Source organism: Seriola lalandi, unplaced genomic scaffold (assembly GCF_002814215.2).
Source record: "Seriola lalandi dorsalis isolate HSWRI2012SDOR001 ecotype SW California unplaced genomic scaffold, Sedor1 jcf7180002054609, whole genome shotgun sequence".
Lineage (NCBI taxonomy): Eukaryota > Metazoa > Chordata > Actinopteri > Carangiformes > Carangidae > Seriola > Seriola lalandi.
Window position 1 is genome coordinate 377,246 of NW_019525162.1, and position 25,780 is coordinate 403,025.

At 42.1% G+C, this 25,780-nt stretch overlaps 1 protein-coding gene across 1 annotated transcript in view; it reads right to left on the minus strand.

Moving 5' to 3' along the window:
• Nucleotides 1–438: 438 nt before the first annotated feature.
• The window catches only part of nphs1 (NPHS1 adhesion molecule, nephrin), a 36,613-nt gene continuing 11,271 nt past the window's right edge, over nt 439–25,780 (minus strand). The window contains exons 4-29 of the mRNA XM_087177557.1: nt 24,212–24,334; nt 23,363–23,444; nt 22,072–22,175; nt 20,159–20,283; nt 19,796–19,967; nt 18,382–18,539; nt 17,329–17,470; nt 16,809–16,933; nt 16,546–16,714; nt 16,244–16,373; nt 15,906–16,078; nt 15,040–15,180; nt 14,328–14,468; nt 12,710–12,831; nt 11,933–12,092; nt 11,621–11,777; nt 11,084–11,235; nt 7,576–7,687; nt 7,306–7,487; nt 7,127–7,177; nt 6,676–6,798; nt 6,057–6,105; nt 5,586–5,718; nt 4,489–4,567; nt 4,149–4,315; nt 439–4,011 (exon numbers count right to left, since the gene is read on the minus strand). Of these exons, the coding sequence (XP_087033683.1) occupies nt 3,922–4,011; nt 4,149–4,315; nt 4,489–4,567; nt 5,586–5,718; nt 6,057–6,105; nt 6,676–6,798; nt 7,127–7,177; nt 7,306–7,487; nt 7,576–7,687; nt 11,084–11,235; nt 11,621–11,777; nt 11,933–12,092; nt 12,710–12,831; nt 14,328–14,468; nt 15,040–15,180; nt 15,906–16,078; nt 16,244–16,373; nt 16,546–16,714; nt 16,809–16,933; nt 17,329–17,470; nt 18,382–18,539; nt 19,796–19,967; nt 20,159–20,283; nt 22,072–22,175; nt 23,363–23,444; nt 24,212–24,334 (3,362 nt within the window). The 3' untranslated portion in view covers nt 439–3,921. The remainder of the gene's footprint in view (nt 4,012–4,148; nt 4,316–4,488; nt 4,568–5,585; nt 5,719–6,056; nt 6,106–6,675; nt 6,799–7,126; nt 7,178–7,305; nt 7,488–7,575; nt 7,688–11,083; nt 11,236–11,620; nt 11,778–11,932; nt 12,093–12,709; nt 12,832–14,327; nt 14,469–15,039; nt 15,181–15,905; nt 16,079–16,243; nt 16,374–16,545; nt 16,715–16,808; nt 16,934–17,328; nt 17,471–18,381; nt 18,540–19,795; nt 19,968–20,158; nt 20,284–22,071; nt 22,176–23,362; nt 23,445–24,211; nt 24,335–25,780) is intronic.

The window sequence follows — 25,780 nt, forward strand, 5'->3', positions numbered from 1 at the left end:
CATCTCTTTTCGATATATTAAAACAGAAAGTCAACAGCTCCATGCTCATCACATTTTACTGCAGTTACGCAATGACATAACGTAATCCACGTTTTGTTTTTTATTTTTTAGACTAACTATTGCTTCAAGGCTGCATGATTGGTGTGTTTGATTGTGACCCAACAGCATTACCCATCTGAGACACACAAACCTAGACTGTTACAGCAGACAAAGCTGGCAATTCATCCACACTAGCAGAGAACAGTCTTTGTCCGGAGTGTCGGGGTTGCTTTTGGATCAGCTTGTCCTTAGTTTATCACATTTCTATGGTTTCTCTAAACTGTTGACACTTTATTATAAATACCCCCATACAGCTTGCATCCTGACCATCTTTAAATAAGTTTTTCTCAAGTTTTCAGACACAAAATATAAACAAAGCGTTGACTCATTTGAAGCAGATTCCTCTAGCATAATACTCTTTTATCTTGTGCTTCCAGCCATTTATAGTATGAAATGTGCTGTGACAAGTTATCACTGACCAATTACAATCTGCTTGAAAACAAAAATGATTAGAGGAACAACAATCTATATATAAATGTAATAATTTCTATCCTTAATAATTTTCTTTTTCCATTATTTTATCACCTTGTTCTGCATTAAAATGATTTACTTGCATGATGACACAATTTATTTTGGCATTGTATTTTTCCCTAACAAACAACATATTTTCTGTGAATGGATGTAGGTTTACATATATGAGTAGATAAATGTTTGAAAATACATTTGAGATGTAAATACATACAGTGGAATCATTCAAAAAGTGATGGTAGAAATATCTAAAACAAACATCCAGGTTTAACTGGTTATTGAAGAAGAAAAGCATTTTGGGCAAAAAAAAAACAGAGAAAAGATAAAAGGAAATGTGTACACCAACCTCAATCACAGCAACTAGCATGTTTACTTTTCTGTCATATATTTGCATTTTGACTTCCCTTTTCATTTGGTCTGGTACAGTACATACACTATTGCCATTCATCAAAACCATCTATGTTTTTTTTTTTTGTACAACAAAGCACTGTATTATTTCATGGACTACTGTTGTGTTTATTCAGTTGCATTCTTTCAACCACATTGGAGGGCAAATTACATCTTCATTAGAAACAACAAGAGATCAAAGCCACAAAATAAGTCATAATAACTGCCAGTAAAATCATGTTCCAATTTGTAAAACCTGTGGTCGCTTTTGATTTGATTTCTGTTTAGTTCTAATTGAAAAATCTGAATAATGAGAGCATTGACAGGGTTTGCAGAAATTTGAGTTAAATTTGAGTTAGCTCCCCACTGATACCCCAACCTGTTAAAATGATAAAATAGGATTATTCAATCTCATATTTGTTGTTTTTTTTTTTTAAAAAAAAAAGAAAAACATTCAGTGGAGGAATAAAATAGATGTGAAAACCCTCCTAGAGCTGAGGTAATTAAAGTCTCTTATTTGTTTCTCTTTTGACATAATTGCACACTCATGCAGCCTGTGTGTTCGAGCTCCCTTGAGATTCTTCTGAACGCAACACATCAAAATGTTCATGAGGCAATTGAGGAAAAATAGAAGTTGACATACAGTATTGAGCTGTCAAGCCTTCAGTTTAGCAGATTACCGTTCCTGCCTGAGCTGAAACGATGCATCATGAACAGGCTCTGGTATGAACACGGCGGTCAGCTTGACAGGAACTTAAACAATTGTTCAGTAATGAGACAAACATACCTTGACAGCTCATGATGGAGAATAGTGAGCCTAACTGAGGGAACGCAGCTTGGTGAAACATGGAGATTTATCTCCAGGCAGGCAGGCCCCATTGAGGAAACAGAATTTTGTAGGATGTAAATAAAATGTGTGGACCATAACAACTTCATCAGAATTTAATATTACCTTTCATGTACTGTAATTAAATATTTCCAAAGCAGTAATAACACTATAAAGAGTGATGGCGTGTGAACCTTGGTCCAGCAACTCACACCTCACCGCATGTTCAACGAAAAAATGATTATTATATTTCTATAAATAGAACAATAAATGAAGAATATTATATGTGTATCTCACTGGACTGGATGTTGTTAGTGCTGAGTTTAATGTGTGTGCATGTGTATACTCATGAGAGCGATGTCAGGATTCTTGCTTGAGGGAAAAGCAGAAGCTGCAAGCAAAAGCAGAGTGCATGCACATCTGCTCTGTGTAAGGATATAATAAGAGCGTAGTTGCTGCTTGTGTATATTACCAGATAGCAGGAAGCTAAAAGAATCATGGAAACTTTGAGGAAGTTTCTAATATCAGCGCACTAAACATGAAAAAGATGAAGTTACACAAATACACAGGGAACACAAACCCTGTTATCATGATACAGGAACACGATTCTGTATGTTCTCAAGCTGGCATGTGAATGACAGCATCAGTCTGCAGTTTAAAATTGCACATCATCAATAGATATGCACTGGTCAGATATATATATAAATATATACTGTATAGTCATGGCCTTGAGGCTCTGTAATAACATGTCTGAATAAATAAGACTGGCTGAATCTGTAACAGGTTTTCAAAACTCTTCTTAGAAAGTCCTTTTATCAGAAAGCTTATGTTGATTTCAGTTTAGTTCGCCTGAAATATCTCAACAACTACAGGATAGATTGATACGTACTTTTGTACAGACATTCATGCCCCATTCAGCCCCTGTAAATGCTTAGTCTCATTTACTTTACTTAAATTGTGTTTTTATTTATGTCATCTTAATGGAATTGGTATTATATAATTTGCTTTCTATTCTGTAAGATTTTACCTTTGGTTTTATTATTTGTCAGTTTAAATTTGTTGCCTTGTGTAAATCATCGTTGGTTGTGAAAAGTGCTCTACAAATAAAGATGATGACTGCTATCATTGTATAGGCTGTGCAGTAAAAGCGTACAGTGAACTGTTTTCCTTGAACTACAATTTGAACAATAATGAAGACCAAAGAAAAGGAGAGGAGATTTTTTTCTGTGGCAGTAACCATAGCTGCAGCTTAGCCTAACCCTCTCATCCTGTCTCTATCTCCCTTTGACTGCCCACAGTCAGTGAGACAAATTCTCTGTACGGCTTCCCCCCCTCTCACTGATGTTGTGAGCTGAACTTCAATTCGAGAGAAAACAGGATTAGAGTCTGGCCCTAGATATGGCTTTACCTCCTGAAGACATAACCATGCTAAATACCACTCAGTACAATCCTATTGTAAGGATTCCCACAGACTAACTGTGAGGTCTGAAACTCTCTATATCACACAGGGGAGGGACAGGCAACTGTTGTCAGGTTCTCATCTGGGTGCATGGAGGAAAATGCTGACGTCGGACGGGTCAAAAAGGATTGTGCCATGAATCTTTGCTGCTTCTGCCCCAGTGCCAGCCACAGCGATGTCGGTCCATTTTTTTGTCTCTGGCTAACTGATTCATGTCTAACTGCAGGCCAAAGCAGGGACGGGGCTGTGGGTAATGACCAGGACTTGGCTCCGAGAAAGAGGTTAAAGGTGAAAGGACAAAGCGAGGTCCAGGGAGGAGGAGGAGGATGGAGTAAGATCGCAGCGGGAGAAGAAAATAAGCTGGATTGCCTGAGGTTATTGAGGTTATTGAGTCTTTCAAATCATTTTTTTTATCATATTATTCTGCCATCCTAGTTTGCTTCTGTTCAGCTTGTTCAGTTTGCCGTACTTTACCATTGGTGAACTCAATCCTTTGAGGAAAACGTTCACAATATACACACTGAAATTTCAAAACGCAATTCTAGCTCTATTCTACTCCTGAACAGGACAGGTTCATTCAAAATGGCTTGAGAGATACCATTCAAAAGGAATAAAATAAATAACTTTTTTGCATTGAGTCACAAGCCCTGTCTTAGCGTTTGTTTGGTCTGACCTTCTCATTCTAGACTAACTCGCCTCGCAGTTCAAAGGGAAGGTCAGAATCTCTCTGCTGTTGCCGAACATCCACGAAGTCCCTCACTCTCTCAGTACCCTGCTGAGACACAGTTTTTCATCTCGGTTACTATTGTACACATGATAAAGCTGAAGTTACTTTTCAGCCGATTGATGATATTAACAAATGTGTGAAACAGGAGTCACCATCAAAGGTTGGGGGTTTTGTTTACAGACCTGAAGGAAGGTTGGTGGTCTGGAGCTGCTCCTTTGATGAAGTAATCTGTGGTCAAACAAGGACGGAGGGGAAGGAAGAGATGAAGCCTGGATGTTCTGGTACAGACCCCGGTCTCTTACATCTTCATACAAGTGGCAGTGAGAGTCAACAGGGAGGTGGGTGATACCTTGAAGAGCACGTGAAAACACAGAAACACAGAAACCTTTAAATAGGGAGAAATTATTTTACAATGTTTCAGATTTCATATACTCAAATACCATATTGAATTGACGTCACACTTCCTGTTGGCTGATTACTGTTGCATTGTTTACTTTATTCTTAAGTATTTTTATATCTCACCAGGCCTGAGTATTTCCTCCGCGTGTGGACTGAGAGGCGGCATGTATCCACCGGTGGGGTAATAATAATGGGAACTTTCCTAGAATTAGCCAAAGAGAAGAGATAGCATCAGATCCACTTTGACCTAAAGGAACTTCAGTTAAACAACAATTCCACATGTTTACTCCAGAGCAGAGTGGTTTGCGGTGAATTATTGGAGGGTCCAATGTGGATAGGTTTGGTTTTATTTACCTCTCTTTATGTTCCCATCTCTGAGATATCTGGGCTTGATTTCTGCCTCTTCAGTTCCATTCAGGTGAACAGACTTGCCATTAATGGGGTTTGTTGTTTATAGCATGACATGTTCCTGATTTCAGTGCTGTGAGGACCACCTCCATTGTACTGGGTGGGAAATCTTACAGGCAAATATCTCAACCCTGGGCAAATCAAACCAAATCTATCAGCACTCAAGGTTAGAAACCACTATAGGTAAATGAGAAAATATATAATTTGGTGATTAAGAAGAATCAGCCCTTACATGTATGTACTGCTTTAAAATCAGGGATGAGATAAAGCCTTTCTCCACGGGGATTTGAGGTTTCATTATACCCCATCCTGACGGCACAGTGCTATCTGTTTTCTTTTACCTCGCTCATCAGTTTTCTTCAAGGTTCAAATCCTTGCTGGCCTACACAAAATGGCCAGCAAAATGATAATTTCTCCGAGATCAATGGCTATTTTGAATGCTAGTTGTGAGGTATTGATTGATGTTCCATCTCTGCTAAAGGTTTCATTAGTTTATTTGTCCATTTTCCATGTTATGGCTGAATTCTCGACTTCCTCTTCTGCCAGATCCCTTCATCTCCTGCCTACCCCCCCCCCCCCATCTGTTTACTCAACCTTCTATGTGTCTCTGCTTAATTTCTCAACTGCCTTTTTCTCTTTCCCTCATCCCGCTCTTTCCTCCTCCTCCTCCTCTCTCCCCCCCCCCCCCCCCCCCCCATCTGTTTACTCAACCTTCTATGTGTCTCTGCTTAATTTCTCAACTGCCTTTTTCTCTTTCCCTCATCCCGCTCTTTCCTCCTCCTCCTCCTCCTCCTCCTCTCTCCCGTTCTTACCGCTGCATAGCTCTCGTAGACATTACTGTCCGTTTCAGATCCAGACTCGATGAGGAGGGTGCGCTGGGCTGCAGTGTTGATCTTTTCTCTGCTCTCATACTTGTTGGAGTTGCTCACAGTTGACTGACTGGACCTAAATGGAGAAATCAGATTTTGTCATCTACTTGAATCATTTCCCAGCAACTCTTAATCACCAATATGAACTCACAGAGATGAAAAACACTCAGCACATGTTGCAACTTGTTACCTGCAATAGCAATGCATCATGTGGTACATACAGTATACCTGTTTATTGCAGGATTGTGGTGCAAGTTTGAAGACACTAATACAAATGGATATTGACAGAAGCTTCTTGTTTTGCCTGCCTGGCTGTTTTAGTGTCTGGGTCAGCCGATGGATCAGGTCTCAGACTTCTTAGAGTGGATTGAATGTGTGTCTATTTATTACTTCTACTGCAGGGCCTTAACTTACCCCTTGTCTTCATTCTCCTTTCCATCCAACACAGTGCCTCCCCTACCCCCTGCAGGGGGAACAGAAACAGGAGCAAAGAGGCTTAGTGTTAGGAAATTAGAACTTGTAGAGAGGAGCATCATCTCATAAGCACTGAAATTGATCAGAGCAATAAAGAGGCCAGAGCGTGAGAGTGAATGAAAGACAAGTATACTGTGAAAAATCTATGTAAAAACCAGAGGGCAGAGGAAGGTGAGGAATGGAAAATAAACGATTGAGAGGGAGAGCTTGACAGTTAAACTGAAGAACAAATAGAAAGAGACAGAAGGAGGGATAGGGGAAGGACATAAAGCTAGCAAATGAGATAAAAGATATGGATGAAACACAGAAGTGACAGCTTTGAAGGATGAATGTGGCGGAAGGTAGACTTAGAAGTGAGCAGAAGGAGAAGAGACAGGATAGATGGATAGAAAGAGGGACACGGAGAGATGAGGAGAGAGTGAGAGGCTGAGCTGACAATTGCATCATGGTTCAGAGTAATCGTTTTGGAGTTTTTGTTGAGGAATCAGGACATTATAATGACAGAAAGCGATGAAGGAAACGCTTGCACATTCGTAGATAAAGAGATGATTATGGTTACCTGTCTGGCCTTGCCTCTTTTTCCACCTCTGTCCAAAGAAGCAACCCAGTGAATTCAACAGCAGGAGGAATCCAAACACCACTGTGAGCACTATAGTCAAATATGCTGGAAGTCCTCTTTTACCTAGTTCACAAAACATTAGAAACATTAGTTCAATGCATAACAATGAAAGTTAAAGAGGAAGTAATATGGAAATTCTAGGAGATAAAAACTGACTGAGACAGACCCAACCACTCTCTCAATTGTCTTTATTGATTAAAGACTAGCAGCGGGGAAAAAGTATGGGTGGGTGCCATGACAACCGCTACTCTTGCAGAGCAAACATTAACAGCCTTGGAGGTGCATACATTAACATGATTTAGCCAAATGAAGTTAGCTGCTGTGCAAACAGCAATTTCCAACTGCCCTTAAGAGCTTTTCTTTTTTCAGAGAGTTGTGATAAAAGACTTACTCTGTGAGACTAAGTCGTCATCTGTTGGGATTTCTTCTAGTTCAGGCGTCTCTATAAGGAAAGAAAGAGACAACAACTTACATGCCACTTATGTAATCATAATAAACTTCTGTTAAATCCATTATCAGATGGTGCGGCAGAGTCTTTTCAGTGTCAAGCTGGGGTTACTCCAAACTGACCCTTGGTGGTGATGGTCAGTACTGCATTGTTGTCAGCATAGTCACTCTCTCCCATTGCATTGAGGGCATTGAGAGAGAAGTTGTAGGTGGTTACAGGCTGCAGGCCAGTGACAGTGAACATTGTTGCTCTGGGAGGAAAGACGTCCATGTACAGGTAACTGACTGACTGATCCCAGCGGTATCTGTCAACCAAAAGGCACTGTCAAGTACAATTCTTTTGACTGTGAAGGGGAATCATTCTCAAACCCACATCTTTTCTCAGCGCCTCACCTTATACGAAATCTTTGCCGCAAACCTCCACTGAAGCCAGGGATCCACTCCAGAGTAACTGAGTCATGGGTAACACTGACTTGACGAAACGAGGAGGGAGGATCTGGTTGACCTGAGGGCGAAAGAAAAGAGGAAAAGTGGAAAAAGCAAATGTGGTCTTGACTTTGTGCGAGAGCAGAACACCTTCACTCGACAGGTGGCTATTTGAAAAGGCTTTAGGTGCAAAGAAATTGAGATGTGTGCCATGAGACAGTCAAGTGATTATATCTGTTGTCTTTGAAATAACACACAGGGCTCTGCTGGCCTATAGGACTGTGACTCCCCGATGGCTCCCCTCTCTGTGATGGGATTTTGATACTATAGACAATGTTACAAAAAGAGAGAGTGGGGCTGACGTTGTTCTTGATAGAAACAGAAGAAACATGTTTTGACATATTATTTCCCACTTTTCCAACTGGTCACTTTTTTTCTCCAATGCAAGTGGGCGTCTTTAAAATCCTGTCCTATTTAAATGTATTGCATATGAACAGTCTTTTTGTTTTTCACAATAGGATGATTTTGTGAAGTTGTTCTCATCATGATATCTAAACAATGTGTTAGAAGAGGCAGCAGTAAGTATTTCTCTCGGATTTCATTTGACATTTATTTGTGGGTGGAAATATACAACACTATTTTTAGGTACAACAGTATTTTAAGTGCAGTAAATTTAATGAAGGAATCTTGCAACAACTGCCGACTGTAAATAATGAAAAACAGTGAATAAAATTAAATCAGGGAGAATATATGATCACTATAGGAAAAAACTTGTCAGTGAGCATCCAAAGCCTCTTTGTTTTTTTAACAGTTCATCTCTTCTTAATCACAGTTTATTCCTCAGGCTTCCAAAGAACATCTTTTTGACAGCAACAGCTTTGCATTTTTTAACAGTGTGTCACTCTTTATCTGCTTTTTCTTAAGGTTGTACTTGTACTTGCTGTATGGATGATCGGGAAACACGGGCAAAGCTACGGCTGATCCCTCTCAGAACAAAGTGGCTGATTTGTCCAATTTATCCAACCAAAGTCGTGCAATGTAGAATGAAGCCTCTTGATTATTATCAATATTTTGAACAAAGATCAAAGGACGCTAACCAGGCCTTGAGACTGACAAGAGGCACTGCTTCAGTCAGGCTAGTGAAGGGAAAGTGGATTATTTTGCATTTGGAGCATGGAAAAAAAAAAAGAAGGGTGGTTTTAGGGGCAGAGGCAGAGATAGTCAAGGAAGGAGAAGGAGGAGAGATAGTTGAGCAGCTACATTAGAAAAGGATGCTCTACTCGTTTTTGGCTCCAGGCTGCAGCCCAGTTTGCAGAGTAAATAATTCCCACTATCAGCTCCACTCCTAAGATTCCAGGGCAAAGAGGTCAGCCTTATTTGGATCTTGTCTCCTTCAATTCCAAAAAGCACCATGCTAAGAAAAGGGAAAACTCTATCTTCCTCTTGGGCTCTAAAATGATAAGGAAGCATATAAAATTTATTATCACTGCGTCAGATTAATTATGAATATTCACAGCACTGAAAAAATGACTGGGGAAAACAGGGCCAATATTGGATTGTATTTTATGGTTTTTATAGTAAACATTAAATGTACCCAATGATGGCTGTGGGCCTTTGCTGAGAGCAGGGCTGTGTTGATAATGGTGGTGGTGCATGGATACGCTGGTAGCTTAGAGGCAGAAAAGTCTGAACACGCTGGGAGAGCAAAGCACATCACTGCAGCATTATCTGAGGGAGAAGTGAAATACTGCTACGGGCCCAATGATAAGGTAGCGATAGAGCAACGGAATAAGTCCCTTAAAGGGCTGACACTCAGGAGCAACAACTCTCTCCAGTTTACAGAGTTCTGCATGTTCCATGGCCCTCCCACACTATTGTAATGTTGCTGGAAAAGGCTGATAAACCTTGGACAAGGCAGCACAGACACAATTATTTTGAGATGCTGCCAAATTAGAACCAAAGGAAAAAAAATGTGCTCCACTGCCAAGTACGTGATATGCATAATCCCTACACATTGTGTGCCCTAACCACTGACTTTGATCATTTGCCACTCATTTAAAGCTGCCTTAGGTGAGTTTTGACCACTAGGGGGGAAAACAACTCTAATAACAACTGATAGCAACACAGGCCTAGTATAGAGTGCTGCAGGAACGAGTCTAAAGCCTAAAAATAGGTTAGATGTCTTAGATGCCTGAAACAAGCGCCGTGGTTAACAGGAGCTCAAGACATGTTCATGTTTTATTCTATCACATGAAATATATCAGTAAATACCACACTTGTGATTTTTAAACTTTTCATGTCTTAAAAAGGCTGGTTGCTAACAAGTGCCTAAATGAGACTGCAGAGCTTGTCGGAGACATTTAACATCATCATGCTGAACACAAAAACCAATCTACTCACAAGTCTGCTTTTACAGCCTTGTTGTGTTAATACTCTCGGCCTTGTAAACTATTACTAACTTTCTAAGAGGAAAGGCTTTTGTAAAAGAGGTAAGAGCTAAATCAAAGTACAAGTTGGAAGCTTGCGCTGAAGTTATGCTACTGTGGTGGGGTTTGTACCTTTTTGAATCTGGCTACTATATTTAGGCTTTAAAAATCATAAAATTGCTGTTAATTTGTGAAGATTATCTTGCTGAACAAAATGTGTAAGAATCATGAACTATTGTTCGCCACAGATCTTTTTTCTGCCATAATCCAAAAGCCAGGGGAGGGGACCGGGGTGATGCTAACAAATATATGTCATCCCTGTAACGCTCTAAGGTGTTGGTTTATTGAGTTGCTTCAACAAATAATTTCCTACACATTGAGCAGGCACAGACACTAAGGCAAGTGAGCACCCAATTTACATCTGACTTTCAGCTCTGGTTTAGTCCACTGACTCTGGATGCTTGACTTTCTTCACAATCCACCTAAGGTACTGTGCGCACTCTGCTTGCCGCCTGGAAACAGCTGCTAAAGGTCTTTAGATTGGGGTCAATGTGTTGATGGGAACAGTGAGACTGAACCACATAAACTATGTGTTGACAAGATAACCAAAATTAAATAGCTAAAAGCTGTGATAGCTTTGTGGAGCTGCAGAGTTGGATGTCTTTTCTTAGTGATTTCTCAGTATCAGCAAATTATTCATAAATTCAGTTGAAAAAAAAACAAAACATATTTTTAATGTCCAAAGAAAACCTCTCTCCATATTTGGTGCTTTTGAAACTCAGCTGAAGGATCAAGTACGTCCTTATGAAATGAAAACGGTCTCCTACATCTGAAGCTAAATGAACCATTTAAGACGTTATTATCTAAAAAATGCTACAAAACTGAAACAGAGTTGGTTTTTGTCACTCATGGAATTCTGGAAATACATGGTTTTAGCAGGGTACTGACAAAGCAATGCTGTATAAAGAGCCTCAGTCACCCAAGGACACAAACTCACCCACACACACACACACACACACACACACACACACACAAATGTACATAAATACTTGTGCTGACGAGCTGGATGTCGAGCTTGTCTTCCCCAAGTGAGTTGCGAGCAGTGCAGCTGAAGACAGCATAGTCCTGAGATGCGCTCACATTTACTACTCGAACTATGCTGGTGTGGAAGGAGCCCTCCCTCATGGTCTGCTCCTCATACCTGCAGCACATGCACGCATGCGCGCGCGCGCGCACACACACACACACACACACACACACACACACATAAAGAGAGATAAATCCTGAGCAGGAGACAGCAGGGATTGTGATGTCCTGCAGATTGCACTAAGTCACCCAATTTCACACATCAAAGAGGCATTAAACAGGTATTTGCATAGTGAAAAGCAAAGTATAAAATGCACTAAATCCGGATTTAGTGGTGAAACAGCAAGAAATAGCAAAAGAATATATTATATTAGGTTGGAACCTAATCTAATAGTGAGGACTCATCAATATGTCACCAAATGCTGACATTAGCACCTAGCTTAATAGTGAACATAATTGCAAGAGAAGATTGTAAAATAGAATAATGTCTACTGTCAGACCTTGGGTTTGCAAAGTCCATGCCTACACTGTTTTTTTCCCAGGAGAAGTCGACACGAGGAATACCCTCTGCCTGACACACGACCTCAGCTGTAGTGGTGCCGTCCCCTCTACTTGCTACCTTCCTCCATTGGGCTCCTTTCTGAAGCTCTGGTTTGACTACACAAGACAAGACAAGATGGACATCAAGGTTATTCACGGAGAGACTGTGTGCACATGTATTTATTGATGCAAAAACATGTATGTTCCCACAAATAAACCTCCATGTATGTTTTGTTCCCCTCTGACACTGAGAATAAATATTATAAGCTTACATTGCACTACCAGCTGCACATCTACGCTGGCAGGGGGTGCTATGCCATTATTGGCTGTGCACTGGTAAAGACCAGCATGAGCCCGAGTCACATCATGGATAGTCAGAAGGCCTGATTCGTCTTCCTGCGTCTCCTCTCCCATCTCCACCTCCCCTTCTCCCTGTGGAAGACAGAGTGAGGGGGAATAAGCGGAGGACAGCAGCCATCCCTCAAAACATACTCCCCCTCCTCCTGGTTGAGGGCTGGAGTTTTGGGGCTGTTTGAGAGCAAGACAGGTAGACAGTGAGGGAGAGTTGCACCCCGGAAACCATCGGGGCTTGAGATGGAGATGGGAAGGGCATCGGGGGAACAGGCTCTGAGGACAGAGAAGGATAATGCCAAGGGTTGGAGAGCCACAGGGAAGGAGAAAAGGAGGGGCTGTGCAGGTTGAAAGCGGGACACACAGTATTGCCAGGGGGTGGGTTAGACCGGAGAAGGCATCAGTAGATACAGAGACCACGTCGCATTGACGAATGTGCCCTTTAGTCACGCAGCAGTAATGAAAGCTATTTTTCTGGATTTGGGCTGAGTGTAGAGCAGGAGGAGGTGGGGTGGAAGGATAGTTAGAGCCAATGAAATATGGTGCATCTGTGCACTTAGAAAGGCCAGTGATAAACGGCAAGAACAGATAAAATAATAGAAAGGAAGCCAGATAAAGGAAATATAATTCAGGGGATGATTGTGTTTCTTTGTGTATATATATATATATGTGTGTGTGTGTGTGTGTGCAGCTCTCACCAGCCATTTCCAAGAGAACATGTCAGCTACAATGGGGTTGGCATCTGCCACACATATCAGGTCTGCTGTTCCCCCCATGTTCACAAACACAGGGTCTTTCTCTGCCTTGACAGCGGGAGCATCTGAGAGTAAGAAAAGGGGACAAAGCTAAGGCAGGAACAAAGGTTAATATACCAACCTGGGGCAAATCAGTTGCCAACCCATTAAACAGGTTTGCCGCATCACTATAATTACTTTTACAATGTTTTGCCTTTGAACTTTTCCACAACCCCATCTTCACTGGCCTCTCTAAGATACAATGCCATTAGCTCTCTATATGTTGAGGCAAAATAGATGCTTTTACATCCAACCCAAGATTTGGACATTTGACCCACAAGTCCCTCCTTTGACAACCCCCCTCCCCTCATTCCTCTCTTCCTCCAACTGTTCATCGAATCATCTCTTTCCCAACTGCATGGTTGCTGTTCTTGTCTTTGTTCCCCTCTACCTCAGGGGCTTTTTATACCTCTCATGGGTGCCATGTACTTGCAAGAATGAGGCCATTAGTGCCTACTTGTCTAAACCTATGTTCACTCTAGAAGAACAGTAGTGGGAAACAGTAGAGAGACACAAACCTCTGACTTGGTGGGATCCACCCATGTTGGCCCGCTAACCAAGACCGACATTGTTAAGTGGGCTACACCGCCACCCATAAAAGCTACTACAATTCTCCATACATAATGAATATCTACAACTGTCAAGTCCAGTCATATCAGAGCGGCAGAATCCATTAGGCGTGTACCATGGGCTTTGGTGAAAGAGCAGACCTACATTTTCAACGCCTCCATTATTAAATCATCAATATCGGGGCAGAGGGCCTAGAGCTCGAGGCTGGGCCTGGGGCAGCAGTGGAGGTGCATGGCCTTGCATGGAGGCCTAATGAATGAGGCATGTTTGCTGGGTAGCTGCTGAAAGTCAATGTTGTTGTCTTGGTGTGTCAGTGTGTGAGGATGCACTGACACTGATACTTAGCAGCTTTGGACACGTTCAAAAACATGCGGTTAGCAGGCCACAGATTCAGATCCAATGCACAACATTGACATTTATTGTCAAGAAAAATTCTACTCGTTCTCTGTATTTAAAGACTGACTGGTTGACTGGTCACCCTCGGGGCCTACAGGTATACATGTTAAAACATGAAGAAGATTCATTATAAATGGATTAAAGTTAAAAAAAAAATGTGACTATAAGAAGTACCATTTCTACATTTTCTCTCTTGTTCTCTAATTTCCATTTCTTTTTCTGTCTTCTTTGAGTATTTTATTCAATCCCTGCAAACTATTGTACACTATCAAACTAATTTTCAAATGTAACTCTAAAAGATTATCGAAGCACAGGAAAAAATGACAGTGCAGCTGCCACTTGAGTCATCTTTAACTTGGGCAAAGTGATCTACAACTATGGGTATTGAAATTCTTTATTTGTACTAAAAAAAAAATTAAATGGTTACAATAAATTTGTTTTCATGATCACAAAGAATACCACATTCAACATGAAGCGCAGGGTACCCAGGTAACCTGACAAAATCAGAGCATGTGTGTGGGAGGAAAGATGCATGTGTCTGTGTGCAGGATCTTACACTGAACATCCAGCATGATGGAGATTTGGCTGACACCCTCAGAATTTGAACACGTGACAGAGTAAACTCCGGCATCTTTCCTCGTCACATTCTTGATCTCCAGCGTGTACTCATCCGACCAGTGGTAGTGCGGGTACCCCTCTTTACAAAAACACACACAAACACACACACAGAGACACATGCGCACACATGCAAACCAATGGTAAATTAAGTATTCATTACACGCCCATCAACCGCATGTCCTCTGGCCACCGGTCTCTAAGTGACATCTAATCCTGCATTATTGATTGGCCTGGCTGGATTCCCACATCACGCCAACAATAGGTGGCGTTGGAGACACCTTCTGTACCACAGCACTCAAAATGTAATAGGTGGGTTTCTACATTCAAGATACAGTCATTTTATGATGGGGTCGGTGTATGATGAAGCTAAAAGAGTTAACAGAGAAAGAGAGTGGGTGCAGCAGGGCCCTGATGACACCGGCCTGGAGGAGAAGCCAGGTTTAGAACCATTGTGTTGTATTCAGGGAGACAGCAATCCTCATTTAGACTGCATACATTAGAGCCATAATGAGAATCACATTTGGCAGGGTCCCATGCTGGCTAACCTGCCATGTTTTATTCAGACCCTGAATGGCAGAGCTGAGTGCTTACTTGCTGGCTCAGCTCAACTAGGACCTGGTTTATAGAGCCATCACATAGCCCTGGATCACCTTTGACCAGCTCCTCCTTGCGGTGCAGCCAAATGCAGGAGACCTCCTCTGGGTTAGCTGAGACCAGCAGTGGGATGGTTGCCATGTCATCCTCCACCACCTGGACCTGCGTTGGCTGGTGAGGGCTGAACTCTGGTGGGTCTAACACAGAAACAGCAAACAAATACAGCTACAGTATGTTGGATTTACACCAAAAATACATGAGCACAGGCACGGATACAAACTCAGGCCCACAGATTGACAAGAAACAGCAAGAACGAGCTCAAAAACACACAAAACATGTTGAGCATGAAAGAAGTAAGAGACACTAATGAGAGTCAAACCAGTAGAAAGTCGACATCCCACCAATAATTCTAGATCTAACTAACTTCACACGCTCAGGCGACAGGGGAGTAAGGCAATGCGGGAGGGAGAGGGACAGGCATTAAAACGACGAGTGACAGTACTGTTGTCCAACTGCAGCTCCGCACAAACACACAGTGACATTCCTTCATGCTCATACACAGTACCAAGCTTTGAAACAGTGGCTGGCTGCTGCCTGTGAAATGGCATCAAAGGCAAACATGGCCATGCAGCAAAGCAAATGCACAATTAGGACACACTGCCGCAGAGCTCAACGGACCTACAAATCACAACAAAGGTTTCCAGTAAACAAAGAAACACACACATACTGTACGCTGGCAATTCTGTGCAAAAGGACCCAAAGCAAAGCAGCTTTCATCCACAGCATTATAGATCATCATTATGCATCGTTTAAGATTTATGCAAACCACATCTCTTGGTCACTCGCCAACAGAGAGAGAGAGAGAGAGAGAGAGAGAGAGAAAGAAACAAAGAAACGAACAAACAATTCACCCTCCACTTACAAAGCACATTGAGTTTGAAGAATGTGTTGGTCCCCTCAGCGAGCACAGGGCTGTAGGCCTGGCAAATGACCTTCTGGTTGTGATGCTGTGAGCTCAGTATCAGGGATAAAGAACTGCGCACTGAAACACCACCATACTGAGCCTTCTCGGGTTGCTGCTCCGCTCCCTGGAACCTAAGACGCAAATCCCATCCAGCAAATCCAATCAACAGGGGACTTAAAGTTCACCAAACAATCCCCAATACTACCACATTTAACAAGATAAACATCAGGCATTCAGACTCAATTAACCATGTCATTTTGTCACTGTCTGCCTTTCCACCCACTGCCTTGACAAACCTGAGGGGGCCCAGGCTCCAGGAGATGTTGGCCTTGGGGTTACTGCTTCCAGCCTGACACTCCAGTGTAAGCATCTGACCCCGATGGAGCTCTTCCTGTTTGGCTGTGATCGCCATATTTATTGCTGTAACTGGAAACCGTGGAGTACACAAGAAATAAACTCACCAGCAATATCAAGATGAAGAGAATAAAATATTATTATATCAAATCCATTTATCTGACAGCGCTCTTTCCTTAAGAAAGTTAAAGTGGAATAAAGGTTAGCTGTATTTATTATGCGTTGGAGCTCTGGTCTAACTTACAGTAAACCATAAGCTCAGTGTGGGCAGAGATGCTCTTCTTTGCCTCATTTGTGGCATCACAGCGATAGGTAGCCATGTTGTCACTTGCCGTCAGGACCAGGACCAGTTCTCGAGCCACACCTCGATCAAAGGACGTCTGCTTCAGCGCATCTGTCACTGGCTTTCCATTCTAACACAGGAAGGACATTACACAGAAAAGTGTGTGTATTCTAGACAGACTAAAACATTCATACAGACTCACAGACATACAGACACAGACTAACCTTGAACCAGGTAAGAGTCCCAGTGGGATTCCCGCCAGTGGAGAAGCAGACGAGACGGACTTTGGTGCCCGCATGAAGGGGGACATCCTGAGGAGGAGCCTCAAGCCATACCTTTTGAGGGGGGTCTGTTATAAAAATGATTAACAAAAGTTTGAAATATGGTAGAATATTTTCCACAATTTTAGTTTAGTTTCGGTTAGCATACGCATTTAGCAGACCAGTTGTTTATATATACAGAACATCACCTGCTTCAGAGCTGACATCGATACATTTTATAATGAAGAATTTCAATTTGGATAAGTGTACTGAAAACAAGAAAACATGACAAAGCCGGCTCGGAAAATAGTTGCTCATTCTGTGTAAAAGATTATATTTGTGAAGATTTGTAACTACAACTGACCCCTCCTGAACCGTGTTGGATGTGTTCTTGTTAAGATGCAAAAAAATAAAATCTCATTTTCCATAGTGATTTAAAAAAAAAAAAATATTGTTTCAAGTAACTAGACCTAAGCTCACTGACAATAAACACTGAGTTTGATCATCTGGGTCTTGGAGAAGTGTGTGCCCTTGTTGAACGCCTCACAGGTGAGCTCCAATCCATCCTCCTCCCTTGAGACCTGGTGGGTCATGTTGGACATGGTTGTCATCCCACCATTGTCTCCCTACAGACACAAAGCACATATGACAGTTCAGTTTGGGGGACAGACATCCTTGATCTCTAGCGTTCTCAGTCTTAGGAGAGAGAGAGAAAGGAAAAAAAAAAAAAAAAATCAGAGAAAAACAACCCACTCTGGTTTGTCTTGGCGAATACAGATGGCAAATTAGCTGCTGTAATAACTGATGTGGTGGTCTGTGATAAATAAGCATATTCATCTGACGCTCGTGCTGCATAAATTAAGCAAAGCATCATTTTGCACCTGCCTGATGGTGGCCATGCCTATGCAGCACATCTGGTTATTAAAGCTATTATTGTGGTGATTACTGTAAAAGCCACAGTCAGAAAGACTAACAAAGACACTGGACAGGAGCGTCAGTCTTCATTAACCTCACACTGTTTCAGATGCATTAAAGCTCGCACACAGCACACTGAGTGCCTTGTGTAAGATCAAATGAAAATGCTGCTGCCAGATGAATAAAGAGCTTGTTTAATAATGCTCATCTTCTGTGTCAGCTTTTATTCACTTTGATCTTATTAACATACACAAAAGAGGGGAAGAGCAGCAGAATACTCTTTTTGGAATCAGCAGCTGATTCATTTGCAAAGCTGTAGCCGGCCTATTCACAGAGCGCTCATGGTCATACCATTTTCTTTCATCTATAAAGGTTCACATGAGGTCAAATTTCATATTGAGGATTCTTTTAATTCAATGGGAGGTATTTTAATGGTACCCTAAAGGCAAGTTTGACTGACAAGCTATACTTTTGTAAATCATTTTTCATGGCTTCTGCTTTGTGTTCACAACAGCTAAACAAAAACATATATAGTTTTTCTCTGTCCTTTTTATAGTGTATATGTGTCTACCTGCTCAGATGGATTTAAGCTTTGTGCAAATTGAATTCTGTGTAGTCTCACCTCTTCCATAGTGACAACCGTGGTATTGAGCTCCTTGTAGCCCAGCCACCAGCGAATCTGAACAGGGGGATTACTGGAGGTGGCAAAGCAGCTCAGATTCAACTCCTGTCCTGCAATGGCCGTGGATGAACCCAACAGCATCACCTCTGCAGGCTCAACTGATGTACACACGCACACATACATAGGAGAAACATACAAAGACAAGTCAGTAAAAATATCGCCCCATGAATAGTACATTCAACAGCTTCCAATTCTGATCACAGTGGCGGCACAACTATTTTTGGATGTGAGACATAGAGCTGTATCAAGACTGAGAGAGAAAATCACTTTGAGTGGCAACTTGTTTTCTCAGGAGGTTTTCAATGTGGTTTCTAAAGTCTGCTTCGATTCAGCCACAGGGGGAGACAGGGTACAATAGCTACAGGCAAAGTGACGCAGCTGCATAAAGCCTTCGGGGGAATACAAAGGCTGGGGACTGAACTGGCAGACATGGGGAGGGAGGGGTCACGTATGTAAATCTTAAGGTATTTGTGTCTATCCTGCATGTGTGTGGCATCCCGCTTGTGCATGCTACGCACAAAGACATTAAATTAAGCAGGTGCTGTAACGTAAAAGAGGCATATTCACATTACACCAGCGAGGCGTATTCTGTGCCCTCCAGCTTCTACCAGTGCCTAGAGCGCAGTCAGGCATTTCCAACATCCCTGAATGGATGACTGGGAGGCATGGCACCGGGGCTGGTTGGGGGCTCGGTGAGTAAAAGAGGAGCACTGGAGTAACTTCAGCCACCTTTACATGAGCAAGAGATTCCCGCAAGGGCCGATTCTAATTCAAATCATATTTTCATAGAATAGGCGCATCAATCACACAGCATTTAGAGCTTTGACTTACATTGTCTGGCTCTGTAGTGGAAATCATGCTATTGTTAGACTCAGTGCACCAAGGCTGCTGAATATTAATTCTTATTTGTTTTATTGTTGCTGAAACAAACATTTTATATTCAGAGGGAAAAGTATAATCTATTAACCATGGGCGTTACTGTCGCAGAAAGTGTAGGCTTTACTGCCTCAGGATTGTGCATTGAAGCAATTCAGCTAAATTAGTGTAACAGCTATGAAAGAGCGTGATAATAATCTGGAGGCAATCGGAAATATGGGCTGCAGCCATAATAACCATTAGTTTCATTAATGATATTAGCATTAGAATTTGTGCTGGGACAGCAAAAGAATTGGTTTTGGAGGTAAGACTCTTATTATATTCCTCTGCCTCATGTCCATATCCTTAATAATCCATTGCTGTGAGTCCTGCCAGGGTTTTATGTGTGTGTGTGTGTGTGTGTGTGTGTGTGTGTGTGTGTGTGTGTGTGTGTGTGTGTGTTCCAGCGCTGTGCACCATAAGCATTATTTTCACTCACAGAGCACAGTGATTTTGCGGCTGACGGAGAGAGGAGATGGGGACACCAGATTGACACTCTCACAGCACAGCTCTGCCTGGTTGTCAGCAGGGGTGATCATCAGGTTGAGGATGCTGCTTGACTTCTGCACAACGACGTCCTCTTCCCAAGTCGTAGACACAACTTCTCCATTCTGACACACGGATGAACACGTAAAACTCAAAAAGGCAGCGTCAAGAATTATGTTAGCTGCACAGTCCCATATGATGCAGTCAATGAAGGACAGAAGCTATGAATAATGGGATAACTTCACTGCAATTTCTTGAACTAAAATGGTTCATTTTGTGTGACAGTCTATTACAAGAGATGGTGCAGAAGATTAACCTTGGTCCAGTGGAGAGTGGCTAGGGGGTTTCCACCATGAGACAAACACTCCAACCCGAGCATTGTCCCTGCTTTGACTTCCTCTCTCTCCAGACCCACAATAACTGGAGGCTGAGGTGGTGGGACTGCCAGGAAATGAGAGACAAAAATAAAAATGCACTTGACAAAAGGGGAATGGCACAGAGGGCAATAGAAAACTGAGGAGGAGAAGGTGAGGGAAGAAAAAGGATGTAGCAACTCACAGAAAGAGGGGGGCAGAGTGACCATCAATAAGATAACATAAAAAAACAACTGCACTGCGATGAGAACACTTTTGGCAATTGATTAGGGAGCATCCCTATTTGTTGAGGCAAGGCCAATAAATTGGGCACATTCAACATGACTGTGGTATAAGAGGTCCAGATCTGATGAAAGCATTAAGTATTAAGGGAGCAGTGAGCTGGATCCAGTCCATAAAGCAAAATAACAGATGTTCAAACAGTAATAAGGCAACGTGAAATATGAATAAATTACAGCCTCCTTAAATAAAATATACGCAGTAAAATAAATTAGAGGAGGACGGGCCTTTGTTATTGCTGCAATCAGTTTCAGAGAGCAGACTGCAGACCCTAGGCCAGCTTGACAAATTGCCACCTTGCTAACAATCTGGCTGGCTGAAAATGGCCACCGCGCTGGCTTTGATGGGCTGGCATGCTGAGTAAGACTGCAGCGGTGGTCCCAAGTTCTGCAACATTAGCACTTAGTACGGAGCCCATGTTGTTTAATACAGAGCAGGGAGATAGAGAGGAAGGGAGGAGTGCTCACGGTTATTGGTGATTGTTAAAACAGCAGCGGCTGCGTCTAATGTGGAGGAGTATAGATAGAGACAACATTAAGGTGTCTAGTCAGCCTGTGGATAATACAGCAGCAGAGCTGGAGCAAGTGCTGGCTGCTGAAGGTGTCAGCAGCCCTGCTCCACTTTAATCAACAACATGATTTAGGCCTGGGAGAAGCAGGTGGGTAGACTCTCGGGTCTAAGCAATCAATTACTTCAACTGATCAACAGAGTAGAAAATACTAAACCTACTGTAGTAGTGAGACACTGTTTGTGCGTTCAATAAAAACACCTTTCATTGTTGCCTTGACAAATAAGAGGAAAAAGGAACTGCAAATGCAGCGTGAGACAGAGACAGCTTATGTGTCAACTCACCTTTGTGTGCTGCTGTAACAATTTTATTAAATAACGTCACACAGTTTTGTGATAATAACATGAAAGAAAAAGAAACAGAATCTGCCTTCCGGCCTGAAACAGAAATTTAATTTGAGCTGATGAGCACAAAATTTGCTGGGCTAGTTTTGTAGGATTCATTATCATTAACCATGGTGGACTTAGCCACTCATATTAGTTATTATAATATTGTTAAAAAATTCAGTACTTGAAGCCTGGCTAATATAATCCATCTCATTCAGTCTAATAATTGGTTTATGTGTTTTGGTTAACATGAGGGAAATAAGACTGAGGGTGTAAATACTGCTACTGAATAAAACAGTAACTCTAAACTAAACTAATTCAAATTGAATTGCAGGGTATCATATGATTTTACATTGCTAGCCCCTGCTGCGGACACTAACATGCTTTTACAGTAAGAAATCAGCCTCCTGCTTTGGTCATATCAATCTGAGCCCACCAGAGGCAGCCTTGTGAAGTGGAGGCAGTCACACTCATGTTTTCTTGAAGTAGGTGTGAGTTTGCCTTCAGGTTGAATGTTTCTCCTTGGACCGCTAACGCAGACTGAGTGCACAAGGCCGGATACCCCTGGGCCTCCCTGAGGTTGGGTTCCTGTGTGGTTGAATGTGTTTGTACGTGAGTGTGTGTGTGTTCTGAAAGAGAGGGGGTGTTGACTGTCAGTTTACAGACACGTTGAGACACTCACAGCGCACACTCATGGTCAATGTGGTCTCCAGAGGCCGGAAAAGGGCGGAGTTCTTGGCATGACACACCAGCTGCCTCCCGTTGTCAGAGCTCAGAGCGGTGACTCTTTGAGAAGTAACAAAGAAGGATGAAAAACTTATTTTACTGACTCATACAAAGTGCTTAAGCTCAAAACATCACATCATGGTTATGTCCATCCAGTGGTGGAGGAAGTACTCAGATCCTTTACTAAATATACTCCATTACAAGCACTTGTCCTGTAGTCAAAATGCTACTGAAGTAACTTACTGATGCATCAACATGTGAGCAGCACTTAAATAGCAAGAAGAAAAAAAGTTTTGCTATACAAAGTCATTTTTCTCTTAGCTTTTTGTGAAGTATTGGATAATTTGAACAGTTATTTCAATGTAACCATGTGAGAATTTTAGAGGGGGAAATTGCTAACAACTCACAGACATCCGAAACGTGACCAGGAGCTCCAACTAGACAGTGACTTTTGTAAGGGCAAGCCGAAAAGGTTGGGAACCACTCGGGTAATCTTTACCAATGTATTGTATTTCATTAGCTTATCATATGTTTTTCTTTCTTTTTTCTATAAATCTTAATCCTAAAGTAAAAGTACTGTACTTAAGTGCAGTACTTGAGTAAATATGCTAACTTACTCTCCCACCTCTGTGTCTGGCCACTTGCATGAGCCACGTGACAATAAATCCAAACACGCACTCTATGTGATGTACATTGAAAGACCCACTAGTCGCTTCTCTGCAGTGGATTTATGCTAGTTTACTTTTTCAGTTTATGTCTTCTGTATCAAATTACAGTACAATGTCAAGCGTAACAATCACACACGGCCCACTGCTGTGTACGCTCAGTGTGAATATGAGGAAGGAGCATCAATATTGCTTAAGACCTTGGCTGTTCTGCAATAGAGCTGAACAACGTTGCAGCTCCTCAGTACCAATGTTATCTCAGGATATGACAAGAGGTTATTATCTCTGACACAGAGGAGACAAGCAGGATTAAAGTAATCTATGGTCCTGTTTAATGTATAGGCACCTGGCGGACCGGTGAGGATCGGATCTGTCTCGCTGCTGGAATGTAATTTTGTGCATTTGACAGAAACTAATTCAATCGCACTGTGCCAAGTAACAGTGTGCTGTGTGCAGAAATTCATTGTACTCACTAAGACAGAGGGAGAAAATAAGAGCGGGGTGAAAACAAGGGAAACAAGACTTGGAGAGAATGAGCAGGTCGGTGAGGAGAATGAGTCTGGCAAGCGGGCGAACACATACGTTACTTCAGCATGCGTGTTCAGGAGCTTATCCTTTGAGCCAGACATGATGAAAGACTCTGCACCTGTCAGCTTGACTCCATCTAAAAGACACAATGGGGGAAAGAGTACAAAAAGGGAGAATACTGTGTGTAAATTTGTTCATGTGAAACAGCAACATCAGTGTTATTCTCATGTGGAATGGTAAACACTTGAATATAACAAATATGTGTATCTGTGTGTGCGCAGTGTGCGTCTGTGTGTGGTACAGTAACAGGTAACAACCACTATCTCAGCCTGTCTTTAAATTTGAATCAAATCACAATATGACCAAAACAAAACGACATCTTCCTGAAATAATAAAGGTGTACATTTTAACAAGGAAAAAAATATGTCTCAGACCTCCAGAACAACCCTGCAGACAAATTCACACCTGCAGAGAACAACAGAACAACTCTCTCTCTCTCCCTTTCTGCTTCGGGAATGTACAGTATAATAGGTGTGACAGGGGAGGGAAAGGTAAAAACAGAAAATGGGGAAATTGCAGCTGTTTTGTGAACAACTGGGAACTTGTGATCCATCCACTGTACATGCAATTGTAAAGTCAGTAGCAAATGGAAATTCAAATGTTCAGGCTATTTCCTCCCACACAGACCCTGCTCTTTTCAACTCTTCCATCCGAAGACTATGAAATAAGAAATCTTCACTAAACTTGCATTTTATCCTCTGCAATGTTTTTATGTTTGAATATTCTGGTTGCGACATATGGAGATCCTAGTATGTAGAATATCGGAAAAGCTGTTGTCCTCTGTTCCAGCATGTCAGGCTGACCATCTCTGTCATATTTAGTGCTGTTGAAAGGTTGACCCACCTTTATAAAGTGTGATTTCAGCCATAGGCTTTGCCTCAGGGGCAACGCAAGTGACGGTGTATGTCTTCCCTGCAACCCAAGGTGTTGCCATATCCCCCTCAAAGTATGGACTGGACGGAGGAACTGTAAGAGGGAAACAAAAAGCTCAAGTTTCATGTTTATCACATCGGTAACCTAATATTCACTACACTCATTTTGGGTTAGTAGGGCTGCTAATGTCACAGATAGATATTAACTTATGCAATGATATGATAATAAGCACTTGAAACATTTGGGAGAGACTGGAGTGTCACGCTGTCAGGTTTTGAGTGATTTACTACAACGAGGTTTGATGTTCTGTTGAGTTAGAATACAAATTGTGGACAAGAAGAGAATACAGAGATGAAATAGTGATGAAACCGATCCAATGCTAATCTATCATAGCAAACACCAAACACTTCTCTTCTCAGATCACCCCCAAGCTAAATATGTGCTTTCTGGGCTGATCAAAGCAGTCTTCACTTCTCCACTGTTCTACTCTACAATCCTTTTATCTGACCATAAATAGGAATTCCAGAAAAAAAAAAACCAAAAAAAACCCCACAGCTTTTAACACAAGGGACCAAAATTGTTTGGCAGTAAATTGAGGAATCTGTCACCAACTACTCATCAAAAAGATTTCTGCAGATCTGTGAGCCACTTTTTACCGAGGCTATCAGTTTAATCATGCACACACTACAGAAACCTGATCATTTATTGTGCCTGCTTGTAGTGAGCAGGTGAGCCTGTAGCATTAGAAACTATGGTTACTGTTGAGGTTGTTTTGCTTTCATCAGAGATCAAGTGCAAGTGAGTTCAGAGATGGAGCAGGGAGTTGGAAAGTACAGGAAGGCTACATGTGTTTGTGTGAGAGAGACAAAGACTCAGAGACAGAGAAGTAAAGGGATATGGCAAGAACAAAAAGTGAGTAAAGATAGGCTGCAGAGGAGAGCAAGGCCAGAAAGATAGCTGCCGCTGAATTTTGGGATAAATCCACTACTAATGTGAGGGTAAACAGCTGGACCACGGGCAAGAGAACCAGCCAGCCATTAAGCTCCTCTCCTCTCCCTTTTGGCACATGTGACCAATTCCTGGCCACTAGGAGGAGCTGTTGCTGTGTGCAGAGCCACCCATTGGCCCTAGTCTGCTATTGAGACAGATGAGATGTGGCTGCAGCTTCAAACTGATTTAAAAGAAGCAATTGAATCTGTGTGGACTGTGATGGGTTACCCAGAGCACTGCAGAGGCGCACACTGCAATAATGAGATGCATTTGTTTGTTTTTCCCCCCCTTCCCTGAGAAGATGACTGGGCCATGCATCTATTGACAGCTCCTGCACTCTCAATCTACTCAGGCCCGCACGATTCACATAAGCGCATCACTTGTTGTGCTCGAGGAGTGTCTGGCAGCCTAACAAATCCTAAAATAAGAATAATGATATGTTCGCAAATGAGGCAGGCAGGTATCTAATTTTTTCCTGGCTCGCTCATGCTGGCCCATTCCTCTTATTTCTCATTCACTCCATCATCCCTCTCTAGCAGCCGGAGCACC